Source organism: Malaclemys terrapin, chromosome 11 (genome assembly GCF_027887155.1).
Source record: "Malaclemys terrapin pileata isolate rMalTer1 chromosome 11, rMalTer1.hap1, whole genome shotgun sequence".
NCBI classification, from domain to species: Eukaryota; Metazoa; Chordata; order Testudines; family Emydidae; genus Malaclemys; species Malaclemys terrapin.
Genome location: NC_071515.1, coordinates 78,946,339 through 78,962,851, shown reverse-complemented (window position 1 = coordinate 78,962,851; position 16,513 = coordinate 78,946,339). Strand labels below are relative to the sequence as shown.

The 16,513-nt window shown below is 61.7% G+C and overlaps 2 protein-coding genes across 3 annotated transcripts; one reads left to right on the top strand and one right to left on the bottom strand.

The window, feature by feature from the left end:
• Positions 1–3,681: 3,681 nt before the first annotated feature.
• Positions 3,682–9,507, top strand: LOC128845575 (tubulin alpha-4A chain). Its single transcript, XM_054044390.1, has 4 exons — positions 3,682–3,781; positions 7,109–7,331; positions 7,943–8,091; positions 8,448–9,507. Exons 1-4 carry the CDS (start codon positions 3,779–3,781, stop codon positions 9,420–9,422), a joined length of 1,350 nt encoding a protein of 449 aa, XP_053900365.1. The 5' UTR covers positions 3,682–3,778; the 3' UTR covers positions 9,423–9,507.
• Positions 9,508–10,711: 1,204 nt separating this feature from the next.
• Positions 10,712–16,506, bottom strand: STK16 (serine/threonine kinase 16). 2 transcript variants are annotated; one of them, XM_054044392.1, is made up of 7 exons: positions 16,337–16,506; positions 14,561–14,780; positions 13,612–13,745; positions 12,111–12,231; positions 11,717–11,812; positions 11,481–11,602; positions 10,712–11,384 (listed from the first exon to the last, which is right to left on the bottom strand). In XM_054044392.1, exons 1-7 carry the CDS (start codon positions 16,426–16,428, stop codon positions 11,246–11,248), a joined length of 924 nt encoding a protein of 307 aa, XP_053900367.1. In that variant the 5' UTR covers positions 16,429–16,506; the 3' UTR covers positions 10,712–11,245. The 2 variants fall into 2 exon arrangements, with proteins under 2 accessions (XP_053900367.1, XP_053900366.1); XM_054044391.1 differs by lacking the exon at positions 16,337–16,506 and adding an exon at positions 16,250–16,308.
• Between the last annotated feature and the right edge of the window lie 7 nt (positions 16,507–16,513).

The following is a 16,513-nucleotide window of genomic DNA, read 5'->3' as shown; positions in this document are numbered from 1 at the left end:
AGTCACGAGAGGGGCTAGACCTACTCCTCGGCACTGTTTGGCCGCAGCTGGAGAACTGGGTCCAGTTTTGGTCACCGATGTACAGGAAGGATGCAGAGAACCTGGGAAGAGCGACAAAGATGATCACAGGGATGGAATGCAGCCGTGCCAGCAAAGGCCGAAGGAACTGGGTATGTTCAGTTTGGAAAAGAGGAGATTGAGGGGGACGGGATAGGGGGTTTCAGATACCTGAAAGGCTGCCATAAATAAGATGGAGAAAGTTGTTCTCTCTTGCCACAGGGGGCAGGACAAGAGGCGATGGGTTCAAACGACAGCAGGGCAGAGTTAGTCAATCTCAGGAGAAACTCCCTCACTGGAAGAGCAGTCGGACAATGGCACAGACGCCTCGGGAGGTTGTGGAAGCCCCTTCACTGGAGGTTTTCGAGAGGAGGCTGGAGCCGTCTGTCTGGGATGGGTTAGACCCAACAAGTCCTGCATTGGCAGGGGTTAGACTAGACGACCCGTGCGGTCCCTTCTAACCCTCTGGGTCTATGTATTACCCAACCGTCTTGCTGTCTGCAAAATGTGCCAAAGTATTTGATGATGGTGCTTCTGAGCCCACCAAACACCAAAAGGTGTCAGGCACTTGTCAGACTCCACCTGTCAGTCCCTGACCTGCATTGTGCTTCTGAGAGCTTAGCTCCTTGCACAGCTGAGGGCTGTGGGCTCCTGGGGGTCAGATTTGCGGGTTTTCATTTACTGCTCGAATACTCAGCGCAGTTGGGCCCAGAGAGTCGAGTGTCTGGGAGCTGAGGCATTGGCACCTCCCGGGCTGTGCAAGACACCACCGTGTCCCCTGTCTCAAACGCAGCCTGGTCCCTTCCCAACCAAACCCCTCATCTCCACCCACACCCCCTGCTCCTGATTCTCCCCACGTCCCAGCTCACATTCCCATCTAGCCCATCCCTGACAGGTGTGTGTCCAACCTGCTCTTAACAATCTCCAGTGATGGAGATTCCACAACCTCCCCAGGCAATTTATTCCAGTGCTTCCCCACCTGGAGAGTTAGGAACTTTTTCCTAATGTCCAACATAAACCTCCCTTGCTGCAATTTAAGCCCCTTGCCTCTTGTCCTGTCCTCAGAGGTTAACGAGAACAATTTTTCTCCTCCTCCTTCTAATAAGCTTTTATGTACTTGAAAACTGTTACCATGTCCCCTCCCTCTCAGGCTTCTCTTCACCAAACTAAAGAAAACCAATTTTTTCAATCTTCCCTCATTTTTGTTGCTCCTTTGGACTTTCTCCACTTTGTCCACATCTTTCCTGAAACGTGGCGCCCAGAACTGGACACAATACTCCAGCTGAGGCCCAATCAGCGCGGAGTAGAGCAGAAGAATTACTTCCTGGGTCTTGCTTACAACACACCTGCTAATACATCCCAGAATGATGTTCACTTTTTTGCAACAGCGTTACACTGTTGACTCATATTTAGCTTGTGGTCGACTATGACCCCCAGATCCCTTTCCTCAGTACTCCTTCCTAGGAGTCATTGCCCATTTTGTATGTGTGCAACTGATTGTTCCTTCCTACGTGGAGCACGTTGCATTTGTACTATTGATTTCAGACCATTTCTCCAGTTTGTCCAGATCATTTTGAATTTTAATCCTACCCTCCAAAGCACTTGCAACCCCTCCCAGCTTGGTATCATCTGCAAACTATATAAGTGTATTCTCTATGCCATTATCTAAATCACTGATGAAGCTATTGAAGAGAACCGGACCCAGAACTGATCCCTGCGGGACCCCACTGGTTATGCCCGTCCAGCCTGACTGTGAACCACTGATAATGACTCTCTGGGAACGGTTGTGTTGACTGACGTAACTGTTTATCACCTCGATTGTTACGTTTGCATCCGTTGGTGACATCTGCAGTCCAGCAACCTTCCCTGGGTTTAAATTCATCCTTCTTTGTGTCAGGATGAATTTAAACATTTCTGGGAAAACATCTCATTGCTGCTAGACCCTGTTCAGCTCCAGCAGCGTTCGCAGCACTGGGACCCTCTGCAGACAGCCCACTGCTGCTTTAGAAGCACAGCGTCCGTTAGACCTGCTCTGAGCGTTCATGGCAACGGTGCTGTTGGCATGAATGACCTGAGAGGTTTAAATCACTCACTTTCCACACTTTAATTTATCCAAAAAAGAAGCACTTTTCATGGGGTCCCAGTGACTTAATCAAAAAGCAAACTCTTACAGTGCCTCTGCAGGCCTGGCGTTGAAGTTACAACGCGGGTGCAAGTGTCTGCAGAGAGATGACCGAGCCTGTCACTGGAAAGTCATAAGTCAGGGTGCTGAGAAAGGCTGGGGTTGATTTGTAACATGCTGGGGTGCTGGGTGGCTTTGATTGGCTGGTGCTCGGGACAGGTGAGTTATACAGGTCTAATAAATGGGGTCTAATAAACCTTCCTAGCAAGCCCAAGCCCTGCTCGCTGAGTCCGAGAGCAGCCCGGATTGCATGGAGACGCAGGTCTGCAGGATGTTTCCGAGCGTGTTAGCAAACGATACGTTTTTATTAAGAGTAGGAAGGAATTAGCAGAGGGGAGTGAGAAGTACAGCCCAGGCACCAAATGCAGCTAAGGGAGTGATTTCGGGGGGCAGCTGGGGGCTGCCCTGTCTGCAAGGGGACCTGCCAAAGGAACGGCCATGGAATGGGGCCCCTTTTTAGTATCGCCTTCTCTCTGATCTTCAGAGGCCTGGAAAATCCTTCTTTGCTTCTAAAGTGTTTTCTCTGCTTGTGTTTCCTTTAGCAATTCGGGTCTTGTCTCACTTGGTTTTCCTGGGAGGCTCTATGGGCGACTGCAGAACGGGTAGGTTTGTGGCATCACGGATGCCGAAGCAGTGAGCCCGGTTAGGTGGGCGAGGGGTAAGTGAAACACTTTGCAGTGCTCTGCGTTCGCTTTGGCTTTGTTAACCTGCATTTAACTCAAATCCCCAGCAAAACTCCCTCTGCTGAAGGTGGAGCACTACACACCTTCAGTGAGCAGAGGTGGATTAGGATTTATTGGCGCCCTGGGCATGAAGAACATTTGGGCCCCCCGACACCCTGAGCCCCCAAATTGTCTGGGGCCCCTGGGCACAGGCCCTGTGGGCCCATGTGTTAATCCACCACTGTCAGTGAGGGGTGAGAGCATCAGCTCCCTTCCCCGAGAGTCAGAGACCTCCTGGGACTGGGAGACCAGGAGCCATATTCCAGCGATTTCTAAGACATATGCCAACAGAAACAGAGGCTGCCCGAAGGCGGGGGTAGCTTTCCCCAGGGGGTGGCAGGCCATGCAACTCTCTGCAGGGAGCACGCTGCAGCCATGCATGCGGGGGCCTGTAGCCTCTCCCGGCTGCACTGCTCCCCAAGGATGCAGGGGACTCCTCGCTGCAGCCGGGCTGGAGCCCAGCCTGGAAGGGGCTCCCCATAGATCCCCTTTTCAGAGACCTGGTTTTGCTACATTGAAGCGCATTCCCCCTGGGCGGGGGGGAGAAGGAGGGTAACACCATGGGCTTTCCGGGGGGAGGTTAATCTTAGGGTGGCCCTTTCATGGTACAGTGTGTACGACTCCCCCCCCCCCCTTTAAAACAAACCACGCCCCTGTGCGAATCTGGGAGTGGGCGCGGTCATACTCGTCATGCCGCCCGTGGGCGGGCCCAGCCCCGCCGGTATATAAGGCCGGTGCGCCAGGACTGCAGCAGGCGAAGCTTCTCACCGAGACCTCGTCGCGCAGACTCACGTGAGATCCCGGCCACTGCTGCGTCATGGTGAGTGCGGGGCCCGGGGCGCCCCCGGAGCAGGCGGGTGGGGGGGGGCCCCCGCTCGGGAACGGGGGGGGCGGATCCTCTGCGGGACGTCGCGTCCCTCGCCCCCCGCGCAGTGCCCGGCTCCGCCGCCCGGGCCCGGGCCCCTGCCCCGTGCGCTCCCGGCCGCGCCGCGCTGCGCCCCTGGCCCGTGCGCTCCGCAGCGGGCGCCGAGCCCCTCTCCATGGCGCGGAGGCTGCGGGGCCGGGGCTGACCTGACTGGGGAGGGGGCGGGGAGCCTGCGGACGGGCCCCCGGCTCTGGGCGGGGGGGCAGAGCCCTGACCCCTCCCGCGCCCTCCTCCCCTCGGGGCTGGGCTGGGCCGGGGGAGGGTGACCGGGCCAGAGGCTGGCGCCAGCGCAGTGAGCCCCCCCAGCGTGCGGGGACCCCCCCAGCCAGGCTCCTGGGCACCGCCCTGCCCCCCCCCGCATGGCTGCGCTTGCTCCAGACGAGCAGGGGCAGCTGCACGGGGGGGGCATTGGCGCCCGGCCCGACTCAGAAGGACACGGGGGTGCGGCTGTGTCTGGCGGGGGGGTATTAATAGGCTGGGGGCTCTCCTGGAAATAGCTCGGCGGGCTCCTGGCCAAACTAGGTAATGGCAGCCGGGGGGGGCTCTTTGGGGGTTCAGGGAGTGTGAATGAGCTGGGGGGGCAGCTTTAAGGGAGGAGCCCCCCCGCCCCGTGCCTTGGGGAAGGGCCCTCCAGGTGACACCCTCGACTGCCTGGCCAGTGGCCGAGCCGGTTTTCACGCCTCGTGGCGAGGCCGCGGCCTGCACCTGGCACCTTCTGAGGAGACTCGGCACCTGCCCCATTTCCCACCAGCGTTTCTGGTCTGTCTCTGGACTCGGGCTGCGCCCCTGGAGGAGCCATGCAAGGGCACGGCTGTGTGCCCCACCTCTGCCCCCTTGGCTGTGCCCTGCCCGGGAGCCCTTCGGGGCTGAGCGTGAGTGCACCTAGACACCCCTGCCCCCTCCACGGAGGAGTCCAGGCCCACGGGCTAGCCCAGCTCCGTGCACCCAAAGCTGGGTGGTCTCACTGCCGGGGGTACCCGTGCTGCAGTGGCACAGGGGTCCCGTTGCACCCTGGCCACAGGGGTTATCAGCTCCTGGGCAAGGGGGTTTTCTGCCCTCTCCCCTCAGTGCGGATGGCGGGAGTGACTGTCTGGCTGGCTGGTGGTGATGGAGGCTGTGCGAGGCTGGAGGGTGGGGCTGGTGATTTCACAACCCTTCCTGGTTGGTCTGTGTGTTTTCAAATTTCTGCTGCGTAGTGGAGCGGTGACTTCCCCCCCAGGGCGGGGCGGGGGCGGTATGAACAGGCTGGGAGCTGGAGATGGTGTCACCCGCTCGGGTTCAGCGCTGGCACAGCCTGGAGAATATCACCAGCTCTGTTGATGCCCCTCAATCCTGACCCACAGCCCCCTACTTCCAGTGTGAATCCCGCACCTCTGGGAGAACTGTCACCCCCGCCCTGCAGGGAGTCGCTCGCGGCAGAGACCGATCCCGGGACCAGCCGGAACGGGCTGCAGAGTGGCACGGTTCCAGCGGCCAGGCTCTAAGGCGTGACTGGAGGCTGGGGTCGGTGTAGGTCCATCGAGCGCTCTGGCGCTGCCGCCCTGGTGGGGACCCGGTGGGTGACGGGTGCAGCAGAGGCATCCGTGGGCTGCGCTCAGAGAAGGGGACATGCAGCTGGGGCCTGGGGGAGGGCTGCTATGAGGTGGCAGCTGCACAGAGCTGGGTGCTTCCTCCTTGTGGCTTCCCCATAAACCTCTCGAGTTTGGGGCGGATGCTGCGGAGGGGCCTCACGGGCTTGGACCTCTGGCTGCTGCAGGAATCCAGGCCCCCATCCCAGACCTGCTAGGGCTCCCCTGCTGCTCCTGAGGGCTGGAGCCTGCTTGTGCCCCCCTCCCTGGGAGCCCCATCGCTGGTACAGGTGACTGCCTTGCTTGTGGGTGGGGGAGGGCCTGAGTGACCAGAGGCCTCTGTCTGGCCTTGCAGGTCTGGAGGTCAGAGCTGCTATGGGGCAGGAGCCCTGGGGTGTGGGGGGGGAGGGGAGCCTTTAGGAAAGGGGGGTTCTGCATCCCCACAATTTGGGGGGAGCAAGGCAGTGTCCACGTCATCGGCTGTGCAGCAGGGCTGTGCCCCCAGTGCCCACCCGATGCAGTTGGCTCCGTGCGAACAGCCCCTGTGCTGTTGTGGGCACAGCTGAGCCCACTGCCCCTGTCGTCCCCTCCCCACAGCCCTGCCTGGGCCCTTGCAGCCCTGGGGAGTGGGGCACAGCTCTGTGCTGCTGGGCAGAAGGGCCTTATTGCCCATTACAGCACTGGTGGGTACTGGGCAGCCTCCCTGCAGCTCTGCTGATGTCCTGATCTGCAGCCCTGTCCGCGCTGGGTCCCCGTGGGATTGGGAACGGCGCGTTCCCAGGCTGGCTGGGAGCAGCGAGGGTGGGTGGGACTGTAGCTCATGCATTAGGTATGTGCTTGTCAGCTCAGCACCTGCCTGAGGCTGGAGCCCCGCTGCAGTGCTGGCCCCTCCCCTCTCGCTGCAGCGAGCGGCCATGCTCTGCAGGCCCAGGGACAGCCAAGCCTCCGACCTGACCCGGCCGTAAGCTGGCAGGGGCTGCCGCAGCCCTCGGACAGCGAGGGGGATGGGCACCACCTAGGAGTTCGATCCCAGCTCTGCCACCGAGGCGCTGTGGCCTTGGGTGAGTCTCTCCCCCTCCCTGGGCCGCTATTCCTCCCCTGCTCGATGGCTGTCCTTGGCAAGGGGGCAAGTGCCCCCATGGTCCCTGTGGCAGGGAGCTCCCTCAATGCTCGGTGGCGATGGCCAGCATGGCCCAGGGGGTTCTATCAGCAGGGCTTGTGACTGCTGCTAGATCTAGGGCAGGGCCTGCTCCGCGTACGTGCAGCGGCATGGCTGTGCTCCTCCCCCACACCTGCAGTCTGTGCGGAGCTGCAGCGTGGCAGCCAGTCACCGCCTGCAGCGTTTTCCTCGGCAGCGCTGGGCACCAGAGTCGGTGGCTGCAGGGAGCAAGCAGCCCGGGCTCCCTCTGCTCTGGGGCAGGGGGCACTGGTAGAGGGACTGGTCTCCAAACCCAGGTCCCTTCTCCAGCTGTGCTGACCAGCAGGCACTAATGTCCCGGGCTGTCTGGCAGCCCTCACTGAATAGAGATTCTTCCCCCCCCCCCCCCCCAGGAGTGTGGGGGAGCTGTGGGCCCCACCTCACCACCAACACTGGCATGGGGCTCTGGGTCCACTGTCCTGGAGAGGCACCTCAATGGCTCTTCTCTCTCTGCAGCGTGAATGTATCTCAGTCCATGTCGGCCAGGCCGGCGTCCAGATGGGCAACACCTGCTGGGAGCTGTACTGCCTGGAGCACGGCATCCAGCCCGACGGGCAGATGCCCAGTGAGAAGACCATCGGGGGAGGGGACGACTCCTTTACCACCTTCTTCTGTGAGACAGGTGCCGGGAAGCACGTCCCCAGGGCGATCTTCGTGGACCTGGAACCCACCGTGATCGGTGAGTGAGGGGAGCCCTGCTCGCTCATGAAGAATTCAGGTCCCCAGCTAGAGCCACGTCTGCCTTCTGGACTCCCATGCAGCGCAGCTCCTAGTGCGGCTTCAGTCACTCCTGCCCTAGCTCTGTGCCAGGCCCTTCCGCCCGGACTGGGACTGGCCTTCCCCGCTGCAGGGGAGTGATCGGAGGATGAGAAGCACTGTGTATGCTGATGCTCCTTACCCAGGACGGGTGCCCAGAGAGACCTACCCAGCTGGCAGGTCCGCTCAGGGCTAGACTGAACTTCTTGGGGCAGCAGGTACCATTTCCTGGTGTTGGTGAAATACTGGTACCCCTGCCACGCCCTGAGGGCCTGGGGCAGTCTGCCCTGTTGGGTGGAGGATGGCTGGCCTCCACCCCTGCGCTAGCAGGCCAGCTCGGTGCACCAGCCTCTGCTAATGTCAGTGGGGTGTGCACAGGACTGTTCAGAGGGCGTGAGCAGCCAGCCCAGTAAGGCCAGGCTGGGGCAGGAGCCTGGGCTGGCTCTAAGGGGGTGGGGTACAGACAGACTGTTAAGGGGGGGGAGACCATGACTGGCCTAGAGTCCTGTCCCACACCCCTCTCGTCTCTTCCAGATGAGATTCGGACCGGCATCTACCGCCAGCTCTTCCATCCAGAGCAGCTCATCACCGGCAAGGAAGATGCTGCCAATAACTATGCCCGTGGGCACTACACCATCGGCAAGGAGATCATTGACCAAGTGTTGGACAGGATCCGGAAGCTGGTATGCAGCCTGTCTAATGGGATATTTGGGGGGGCGCCGCTCTGCCCAGCCAAGGAGCTGGTAAGAGGGCTCCAGCATCTCGCTGGAAGTCCCGACAAAACATGGCTAAAGGTGCTCTTACCTGGGGAGGCCTTGAGAGCTGGCTCTACTTGGCCAGGGGTCTGGGAGCTGGAGGGGTGGGGGAGGGTGTCTGTCTGTCTGACACGGGGGCTGCTTCTTCCTGTGGGCTGGCCAGGGAATGGTGGAAGTCTCCCTCAGCTGGTTCTCTTCCTCAGTCCTTCTCGGCCATGTCTGTGCTGCAGCCTGGATTGGCTGGTACTTACTCTAATGAGCTCTGATCTCTGTTTTCCCTGCAGGCCGACCAGTGCACGGGGCTCCAGGGCTTCCTGGTCTTCCACAGCTTCGGGGGCGGCACTGGTTCTGGGTTCACCTCCCTGCTGATGGAGCGTCTCTCCGTTGACTATGGCAAGAAGTCCAAGCTGGAGTTCGCCATCTACCCAGCGCCTCAGGTCTCCACCGCAGTGGTGGAGCCCTACAACTCCATCCTGACCACCCACACCACCCTGGAGCACTCGGACTGCGCCTTCATGGTAGACAACGAGGCCATCTATGACATCTGCCGCAGGAACCTGGACATCGAGCGCCCCACCTACACCAACCTCAACCGCCTTATTAGCCAGATCGTGTCCTCCATCACAGCCTCCCTCCGATTCGATGGTGCCCTCAACGTGGATCTGACAGAGTTCCAGACCAACCTGGTGCCCTATCCCCGTATCCACTTCCCGCTGGCCACCTACGCCCCCGTCATCTCTGCAGAGAAGGCCTACCATGAGCAGCTCTCCGTGGCTGAGATCACAAACTCTTGCTTTGAGCCAGCCAACCAGATGGTGAAATGTGACCCTCGTCATGGCAAATACATGGCCTGCTGCCTCTTGTACCGCGGGGACGTGGTGCCCAAAGACGTCAATGCTGCTATTGCCGCCATCAAAACCAAGCGCAGCATCCAGTTTGTAGACTGGTGCCCAACTGGCTTCAAGGTTGGTATCAACTACCAGCCCCCAACTGCAGTTCCCGGTGGCGACCTGGCCAAGGTGCAGCGGGCCGTGTGCATGCTGAGCAACACCACGGCCATTGCCGAGGCCTGGGCTCGGCTGGACCACAAGTTTGACCTGATGTATGCCAAGCGGGCCTTCGTGCACTGGTACGTGGGAGAGGGCATGGAGGAGGGGGAGTTCTCAGAGGCCCGGGAGGACATGGCTGCCCTGGAGAAGGATTACGAGGAGGTGGGCCTGGACTCCTATGAGGATGAAGAGGAGGGAGAGGAGTACTGAGGTGCTGGCTGAAGGACTTTCATGTTGTTGTGTTAATTGCAAACTCCTTTAAACAATAAACAGTCTCCTTGGTCTTGAACCCGAACCCAAGCCTGTGGCTGTTTCTTGCCAGGTACAGGGCTGTAGTGAGTGTCCCAGGTCCGCTGCGCTGGCGTGGAGCGGCTTGTCCCAGCCCTGGGGGCCAGGCTGGGAATGGGGTCATAAGACATCCCGGGCAGCACAATAGCATGGGGCAACCTGCCCTGCTGACAGCCCCAAACCAGATAGCGGGCCCCTACCTGGGGCCGTGGGCGAGTGGTGGCTGCTAAGCCCTAGGCCTGACTGGGTGGCTCAGGGATCGATCCTGCTCTCTCGCTGGAGGAGGGGTGGACACAACTCCAGTACTAGGGGCTGCTCCCCACATGCCCAGCTGTAAGGGGCCCTCCGGGGCTGCACCCCACCCCTGCACAAAGCAGCCAGTGCTGCATGGCCAGGTCTGTTGCTTAATGATGGGAAGTGTCATCTGGGTGACAGGACTCCCCTGTTTGAAACCTCCAGTCTGTGCCTTGGCTTCCAGGGAGCAGGCCCTGGGGCTCTGGCCTTGCCTGCACTTGCCAGTTGAGGGGTATGGAGCCTGCCTGAGCCCAGGGCTGGACTAGCGGGAGCTACACAGGAGAAGGGGGCATGTTCCGCTCCAAGGGGTTTGTTACTCTGCTGGTTTGCGAGGGCCCCTGGCTGCAGGACTGGAGCAGGTGGGGGAAGGTGAGGTGGCATCTGGCTGGGCTACCCCCACTGGTGCCCTGTTCCCCTCCCTGGGCCAGGCTCTGCCCCTGTTCCCAAGGCCCCACGTGGTGCCAGCCATTGGGCGCTGGCTCTGGCTGCAGCCCATGGGGGAGGGGGCCTGGCTCAGGAAGGGGGGGGTGTGTGGTTAATCATTGACTTGTGCTCTGGCCCCACCCAACACAGCCCTGCACCCTAGTAACTAACGCTCCAGTGCTGCCCTCTGCTGGTCACGCCCCAGCATCCAGAGCTGGGCTCCCAGCAGCACTCTCACCCAGAACCACAGGAGGCTGCTTGCCCCCTGGTGCCCACAATGGGGGGGGGGAGGCTGCAATATTTTTCTTGTACTGCCCAGGGGCTGCTTCATCCCTACCCTGATGGCAGCCACAGCCCACCAGGAAGCCTCCGTCAGGCTGGAGTTGTGGCCAGACTTAGGTGTAGAGTATCACCCATTCCCTATGTTCCCATGTCTCTTCTCTCTGCCCCACAGCTGCCTGGGGGTCACAGGAATCCCACAGAGCCAGGCCACATTCTCTGCACACACTTTACTGAACAGACAACACCCAGTGAGGGCACAGGCTGGGCCCCACCTCCCTTCCAGCAGGAGGAGGTGGCAGCAGCTCTGAGGGAGGGGGAAGGCTGGGCCTGGGGTGGTGCAGGGTAGAGCCCAGATGCAGGCAACCCCCCCCAGCTCTAGCTGAGGGGCAGAAGGCCACATCCCTCCCCCTAAGCAAGGAAATGCGGCAAAGGACACTCCAGCTGGAGGCAGCTCAGGGCTGGTAGCACCTTCCCCACCCCAGCCAAGTGGAGCTTGGGAAGGGGCAGATGGCTGGGCCCGGGCACCCTCCTGCTCAGGGCATGTGCCCTGTAGCCGGCCCTGGCCCGAGGCTGGCTGAGTTCCTGGGGGGGGCCACATGCCAGCCTGGCATTGGTGGCAGGACTTAGCACTGCAAGACTGGCTTTGCTAAAATTCCACTTTAAAAGCAGTTCCATGACCCTGTCCCTGGGGCAGGGCAGCAGCCCCCACACACCCCAGTCCCTGGGGGTATGGAGCTGTGCAGGGCTCAGATCCGGGTGGTGTCCTGGCCACTTGGTGCTGGCTGCAGCCCCTCCAGCTGGTCAAGTATGTGGGAGACGTGGGGCCGGTCCTGAGGGTTCACTGCCATCATGGAGGAGAGCAGGCACTCCAGGGCAGCGGAATACCTGCAAGAGGCACAGCAGGTCTGTGAGGCGGGGGGGTGAGCACAGGGTGCTTTTTCCCCCCCCCCACCAGGGTGGGCATCCATGCCTGTTCCTCACCTGCCGCTGGCGGGTACGCGGAGCTGGTTCTGCACTGCCAGAGCCACGCTGTCACCCTTCTGGAAGATGAGGTCATAGGGGCCCTCGCCGAACATCATGCAGTACAGCACACAGCCTAGGGACTGAATCAGGCCAGGCCAGTCACTCCCTGAGCCCCCTGCCAGCCAGCACTGCATGGGAGGGGGGAGAGAAGCTGCCCCGGGCTGGGGGAAGGGGTACACCGAGGGGTTCCTTACCCAGATGTCTGTTCGCTCGTCGATAACGCAGTGACTCTCCACCGTGAAAAGCTCAGGTGCCCGGTAGGAGATGGTGCAGCGCTGAGCCGCCCAGTCCTAGGAAGGGCAGAGCACAGGGTGAGCCCAGCACCAGGGTGAGACGAGCCATTTCCCACAGGGACTGAGCCAGGCTGGGGAGGGGCTGTTCAGTCACTGCTCAGAGCTCGCGGCAAGGCCGCACCTTGTGCCTGGCTCGGGGCAGGGGCTGTGCGGGGGAGCAAGGCAGGAGGCCTGTGACTGGTGTGGGACAGGGTTAGATGGGGCCCCGCCCCACGAGTGAGGCTGGAGAGAAATGTTCCTGGGGCCTCTCAGACCCCACCAGCTGATCCCTGCCCTCCCCCCAGGAGCCTTGTACCTGCAAAGCCATGGCCTCCCGGGAGCCCTTGACCTCGATACGGGCCCGGTTCATGGAGCCCAGGTCCATCAGCACCGGCTGCTCCTCGTCGTCCAGCAGCACATTGGTGGGCTTCAGGTCTCTGTGGGGACAAGGGACGGCAAGTTCCCTTCAGCTTCCCAGGCCCTAGAGAGGGGCACGGAGCCCCCTGAGCAGCTCTGCTGGCTCCCAACCCCTCCCCCCACTGGTATGGGGCTGGTGCCCCTCTCTGACCCAAACCCTCCCCTCCCCCACCAGTCCGGGGCCGGTGCCCCCCTCTGACCCAACCCCCCACACACACAGACACTACTCCAGGGCCGGTGCCCCCCTCTGACCCAAACCCTCCCCTCCCCCACCAGTCCAGGGCCGGTGCCCCCCTCTGACCCAAACCCCTCTGCTCCCCCACCGGTCCAGGGCCGCTGCCCCCCTCTGACCCAAACCCCTCTGCTCCCCCACCGGTCCAGGGCCGCTGCCCCCCTCTGACCCAAACCCCTCTGCTCCCCCACCGGTCCAGGGCCGCTGCCCCCCTCTGACCCAAACCCCTCTGCTCCCCCACCAGTTCAGGGCCGGTGCCCCCCTCTGACCCAAACCCTCTGCTCCCCCACCAGTCCAGGGCTGGTGCCCCCCTCTGACCCTGACCCAAACCCCCCACACACAGACACCAGTCCAGGGCCGGTGCCCCCCTCTGACCCAACCCCCCACACACACACAGACACTACTCCAGGGCCGGTGCCCCCCTCTGACCCAAACCCTCTTTCCACCCACCAGTCCAGGGCTGGTGTCCCACTCTGACCCAAACCCTCTTTCTCCCCCCCCTCCCCCCAACCGGTCCAGGGCCGGTGCCCCTCTCTGACCCAAATCCTCCCCCACCAGTCCGGGGCCGGTGCCCCCCTCTGACCCAACCCCCCACACACACAGACACTACTCCAGGGCCGGTGCCCCCCTCTGACCCAAACCCTCCCCTCCCCCACCGGTCCAGGGCCGGTGCCCCCCTCTGACCCAAACCCTCCCCTCCCCCACCGGTCCAGGGCCGCTGCCCCCCTCTGACCCAAACCCCTCCGCTCCCCCACCAGTCCAGGGCCGGTGCCCCCCTCTGACCCTGACCCAAACCCCCCACACACAGACACCAGTCCAGGGCCGGTGCCCCCCTCTGACCCTGACCCAACCCCCCCCCCCCCACACACACACACACAGACACTACTCCAGGGCCGGTGCCCCCCTCTGACCCAAACCCTCTTTCCACCCACCGGTCCAGGGCTGGTGTCCCACTCTGACCCAAACCCTCTTTCTCCCCCCCCTCCCCCCAACCGGTCCAGGGCCATTGCCCCCCTCTGACCCAAACCCGCCCCCCACAGCTCAGTGCTGTCACTCCAGTTCTGCATGTGAGGCTCTTGCGCCCAGTTGGGCCTCCTGCATTCGGAGAGGGCCAGGTCCCCCGGGGGCCAGACTGGTGGCCAAGGGCACTAGCCCTGGCTGGGCTCACCTGTGTGCATAGCCCTTGGCATGAATGGCCTGCAGCCCCCGGCAGATGCCAAGGAGAATGGGGACAATCCGCTCCTCAGGCAGGAAGGTGCCTTTGTCTCGCAGAGCTTCCACCTCGCTCCACAAGGTCCCTCTCTGGCGAGCAAACAGGTGCCGGTTAGTGGGAAAGCAGACGCTCCCCGCAGGGCACCGGCCAAGACAGACAGTGCCTTCCCCAGCCTGCCGGCACTGCCCCACCAGCGCCAGCTCCTAGTCAGAGCTCTCTGCTAACAGATCCCAAGATTTCTCAGGTAAGTGACATCGGGGGGCAGGAGCAGCTCTGGAGAGTGACAAACTACAGCAGCCTGACCCAGGCTGAGTCTCCCAGCAAGCGGCTGCTCTAAGCCCTGGGCCCCATCTCATCAGCAGGGACAGTGATGCTGCACACAGATGCCAGTCATCTGTGGAACTCACTGCGGTAAGAGACCAGCGGGGCCCAGGGCTCTGCCGAACTCAGCAGGGGCTGGAGGGGTGTCTGGACAGTGCTGGCCCCTTTCTAAAGGCTATTTGCCCCAACTCAACACTCCCACTGTGGCCATCTGGGAGTTTTACACCTTCCTCTGCAGCTGCTGGGCCCGGGCCCTGCTGGAGCCAGGTCTCTGCTGCCTGAGCAGTTCCAGTCCCCAGCTCCTGGCCCCTGCTGTGTGGGGCCCAGCGCAGTCCCTCCCAGAGGTGGCTCTGACCCAGGTGGGCAGGGCTGGAGGGACAGTAACCACCCCGCTCCTCCCTAACCGAGCCACAGGCTGTCTCTCCCACTCCCTTTGCCATTGCCCGAGAGTGTTGGCCCACAAAGACTACCACTCCCAGCATACATTGCTGCATTGGGCCCCAAGGCCAGCTGCAATGTGAGCCCTTGGGGATGGGCACCTCAGGCTGTGTCCTGGCTCCCCTGGGAGAGGGGGTGGCCTCACCCTGAGAAAGGGCAGCAGCAGCCAGGCCTCGTGCTTGGTCCCCTTCTCCACCATGCAGTGCGCCTCGAGCCGCAGGATGTTGGGGTGCGCGAAGAGGCCGTGCATCTCCACCTCGTGCAGGGCTTCCTGCCGGTCCTCCTTGTCATGGCACAGGATGCGCTTCAGGGCGTAGAAACGGCCGTCCTGCAGCCCCTCCACCAAGTCCACGTAGCTGAAGCCCCTGAGAGGCAGAGAAGCGTGAGCGGGGCAGCAGCAGCTCCCTGGGCTCCCACCACCCCAGGGCAGGGGGCAGAGACATCATCAAACTGGCAGATGAAATTCAATATTGGTAAATGCAAAGTAATGGAGAAAACATAATCCCAACTCTACCTACAAAATGCTGGTGTCTAAATTAGCTGTTACCACTCGAGAGAGAGATCTTGGAGTCAGTGTGCTAGTGCTCTGAACACATCCCCTCAATGTGCAGCGGCCGTCAAAAAGCGAACAGAATGCTGGGAATCATTAAGAAAGGGATAGATAAGAAGACAGAAAATATCACATTGCCATGGTACGCCCACATCTTGAATACTGCGTGCAGATGTGGTCGCCCCATCTCAAAAAAGATCTATTGGAATTGGAAAAGGTTCAGAAAAGGGCAACAAAAATTATGAGGGGTGTGGAACGGCTTCCGTATGAGGAGAGATTAATAAGACTGGGACTTTTTAGCTTGGAAAAGAGACGACTAAGGGGGGATATGAGAGAGGTCTATAAAATCATGACTGTGGAGAGAGTGAATTGGGGAGTGTTATTTACCCCTTCACATAACACAAGAACCAGGGGTCACCAAATGTAATTACTAGGCAGCAGCTTTAAAACAAACAAAAGGAAGTATTTCATCATACAATGCCTAACATCCTTTGCCAGAGGATGTTGTGAAGGTCAAGACTATGACTGGGCTCAAAAAAGCACTAGATAAGTTCCTGGAGGATCGGTCCATCAATGGCGATTAGCCAGGCTGGGCAGGGAGGGTGTCCCTAGCCTCTGTTTGCCAGAAGCTGGGACTGGGCGACAGGGGATGGATCACTTGATGATTCCCTGTTCTGTTCATTCCCTCTGGGGCACCTGGCATTGGCCACTGTCGGCAGACAGGACACTGGGCTGGATGGACCCTTGGTCTGACCCAGTCTGGCCGTTGTGATGTTATCTCCGGGGGTCCCTGCGCCACACCCGGGTGCAGGACAGGCTGCTGAGGGAGAGGGTGACATGCCAGAGAGAACCAGGCCTAGAGACAGAGCCCCTTCGCCCCCAGCCGCACAGCATCACTCACTGCTCCAACCCCCCTCCAATCCACTCTGCCGGCTGCCTCCCCGGCCTCTTCGCCAAGGGACCCCACTCAGCTCCGCGCCGCCTAGGCGTGGCAGCCGCCCCTCGTGCCCAGCGCCCCACCCTGTTAGGGGGCCTGTGACCGGAGCTGCTGGGGGGCCTCCCCTCCCCCCGGGCTGGAGACGGGCAGGTTTGCCTATGCCCCGTGAGGGACCCCCCCCCCGCTGGGGAGCCTGGGAGACCCCCCCCCCTTCCCACAAACACACCCGGCCCCAGGCCGGTCTGGGGGCCGTGAGCGCCCCCCCGCCCCTGCTCAGTGTCCAATCAGGGCACCTTCCTGCCTCAGTTTCCCCCTCTGTACAGTGGGGGAGGGGGGATGACACCAACCATCCGGGCAGCACCAGCCAGGTGCGGGGGAGTGGGGGGGGGTCTCAGGAACCGGCCGCTGCTGCCCCCCCCCGCGCTCCCCCGCGCCTCACCCCTCCCCCCAGGCGCTGCAGCAGCAGGTAGCGCTGCCCCTCGATGCTGAGGCTGCCCCGCGCGCAGGCGCAGAGCGCGTGGCCCATGGCCCGTCCCGGGCCCGGCGCTGGCGGTGGCTGGGGGGGGGCCGGACCCCCGGCGGGGACGTCATGACCCGCAAGCCCCGCCCCA

Excerpts from the sequence above, each read along its gene's own strand:
- LOC128845575 (XM_054044390.1), top strand. Across the intron at positions 7,332-7,942 it reads CCTGGAACCCACCGTGATCG|ATGAGATTCGGACCGGCATC; the intron begins GTGAGTGAGGGG and ends CGTCTCTTCCAG. Across the intron at positions 8,092-8,447 it reads TGGACAGGATCCGGAAGCTG|GCCGACCAGTGCACGGGGCT; the intron begins GTATGCAGCCTG and ends TTTTCCCTGCAG.
- STK16 (XM_054044392.1), bottom strand. The coding sequence starts at position 16,428 with ATGGGCCACGCGCTCTGCGCCTGCGCGCGGGGCAGCCTCAGCATCGAG. Across the intron at positions 14,781-16,336 it reads CGCCTGGGGGGAGGGGTGAG|GGGCTTCAGCTACGTGGACT; the intron begins GCGCGGGGGAGC and ends TCTGCCTCTCAG. Across the intron at positions 11,603-11,716 it reads ACGAGCGAACAGACATCTGG|TCCCTAGGCTGTGTGCTGTA; the intron begins GTAAGGAACCCC and ends GGCCTGATTCAG.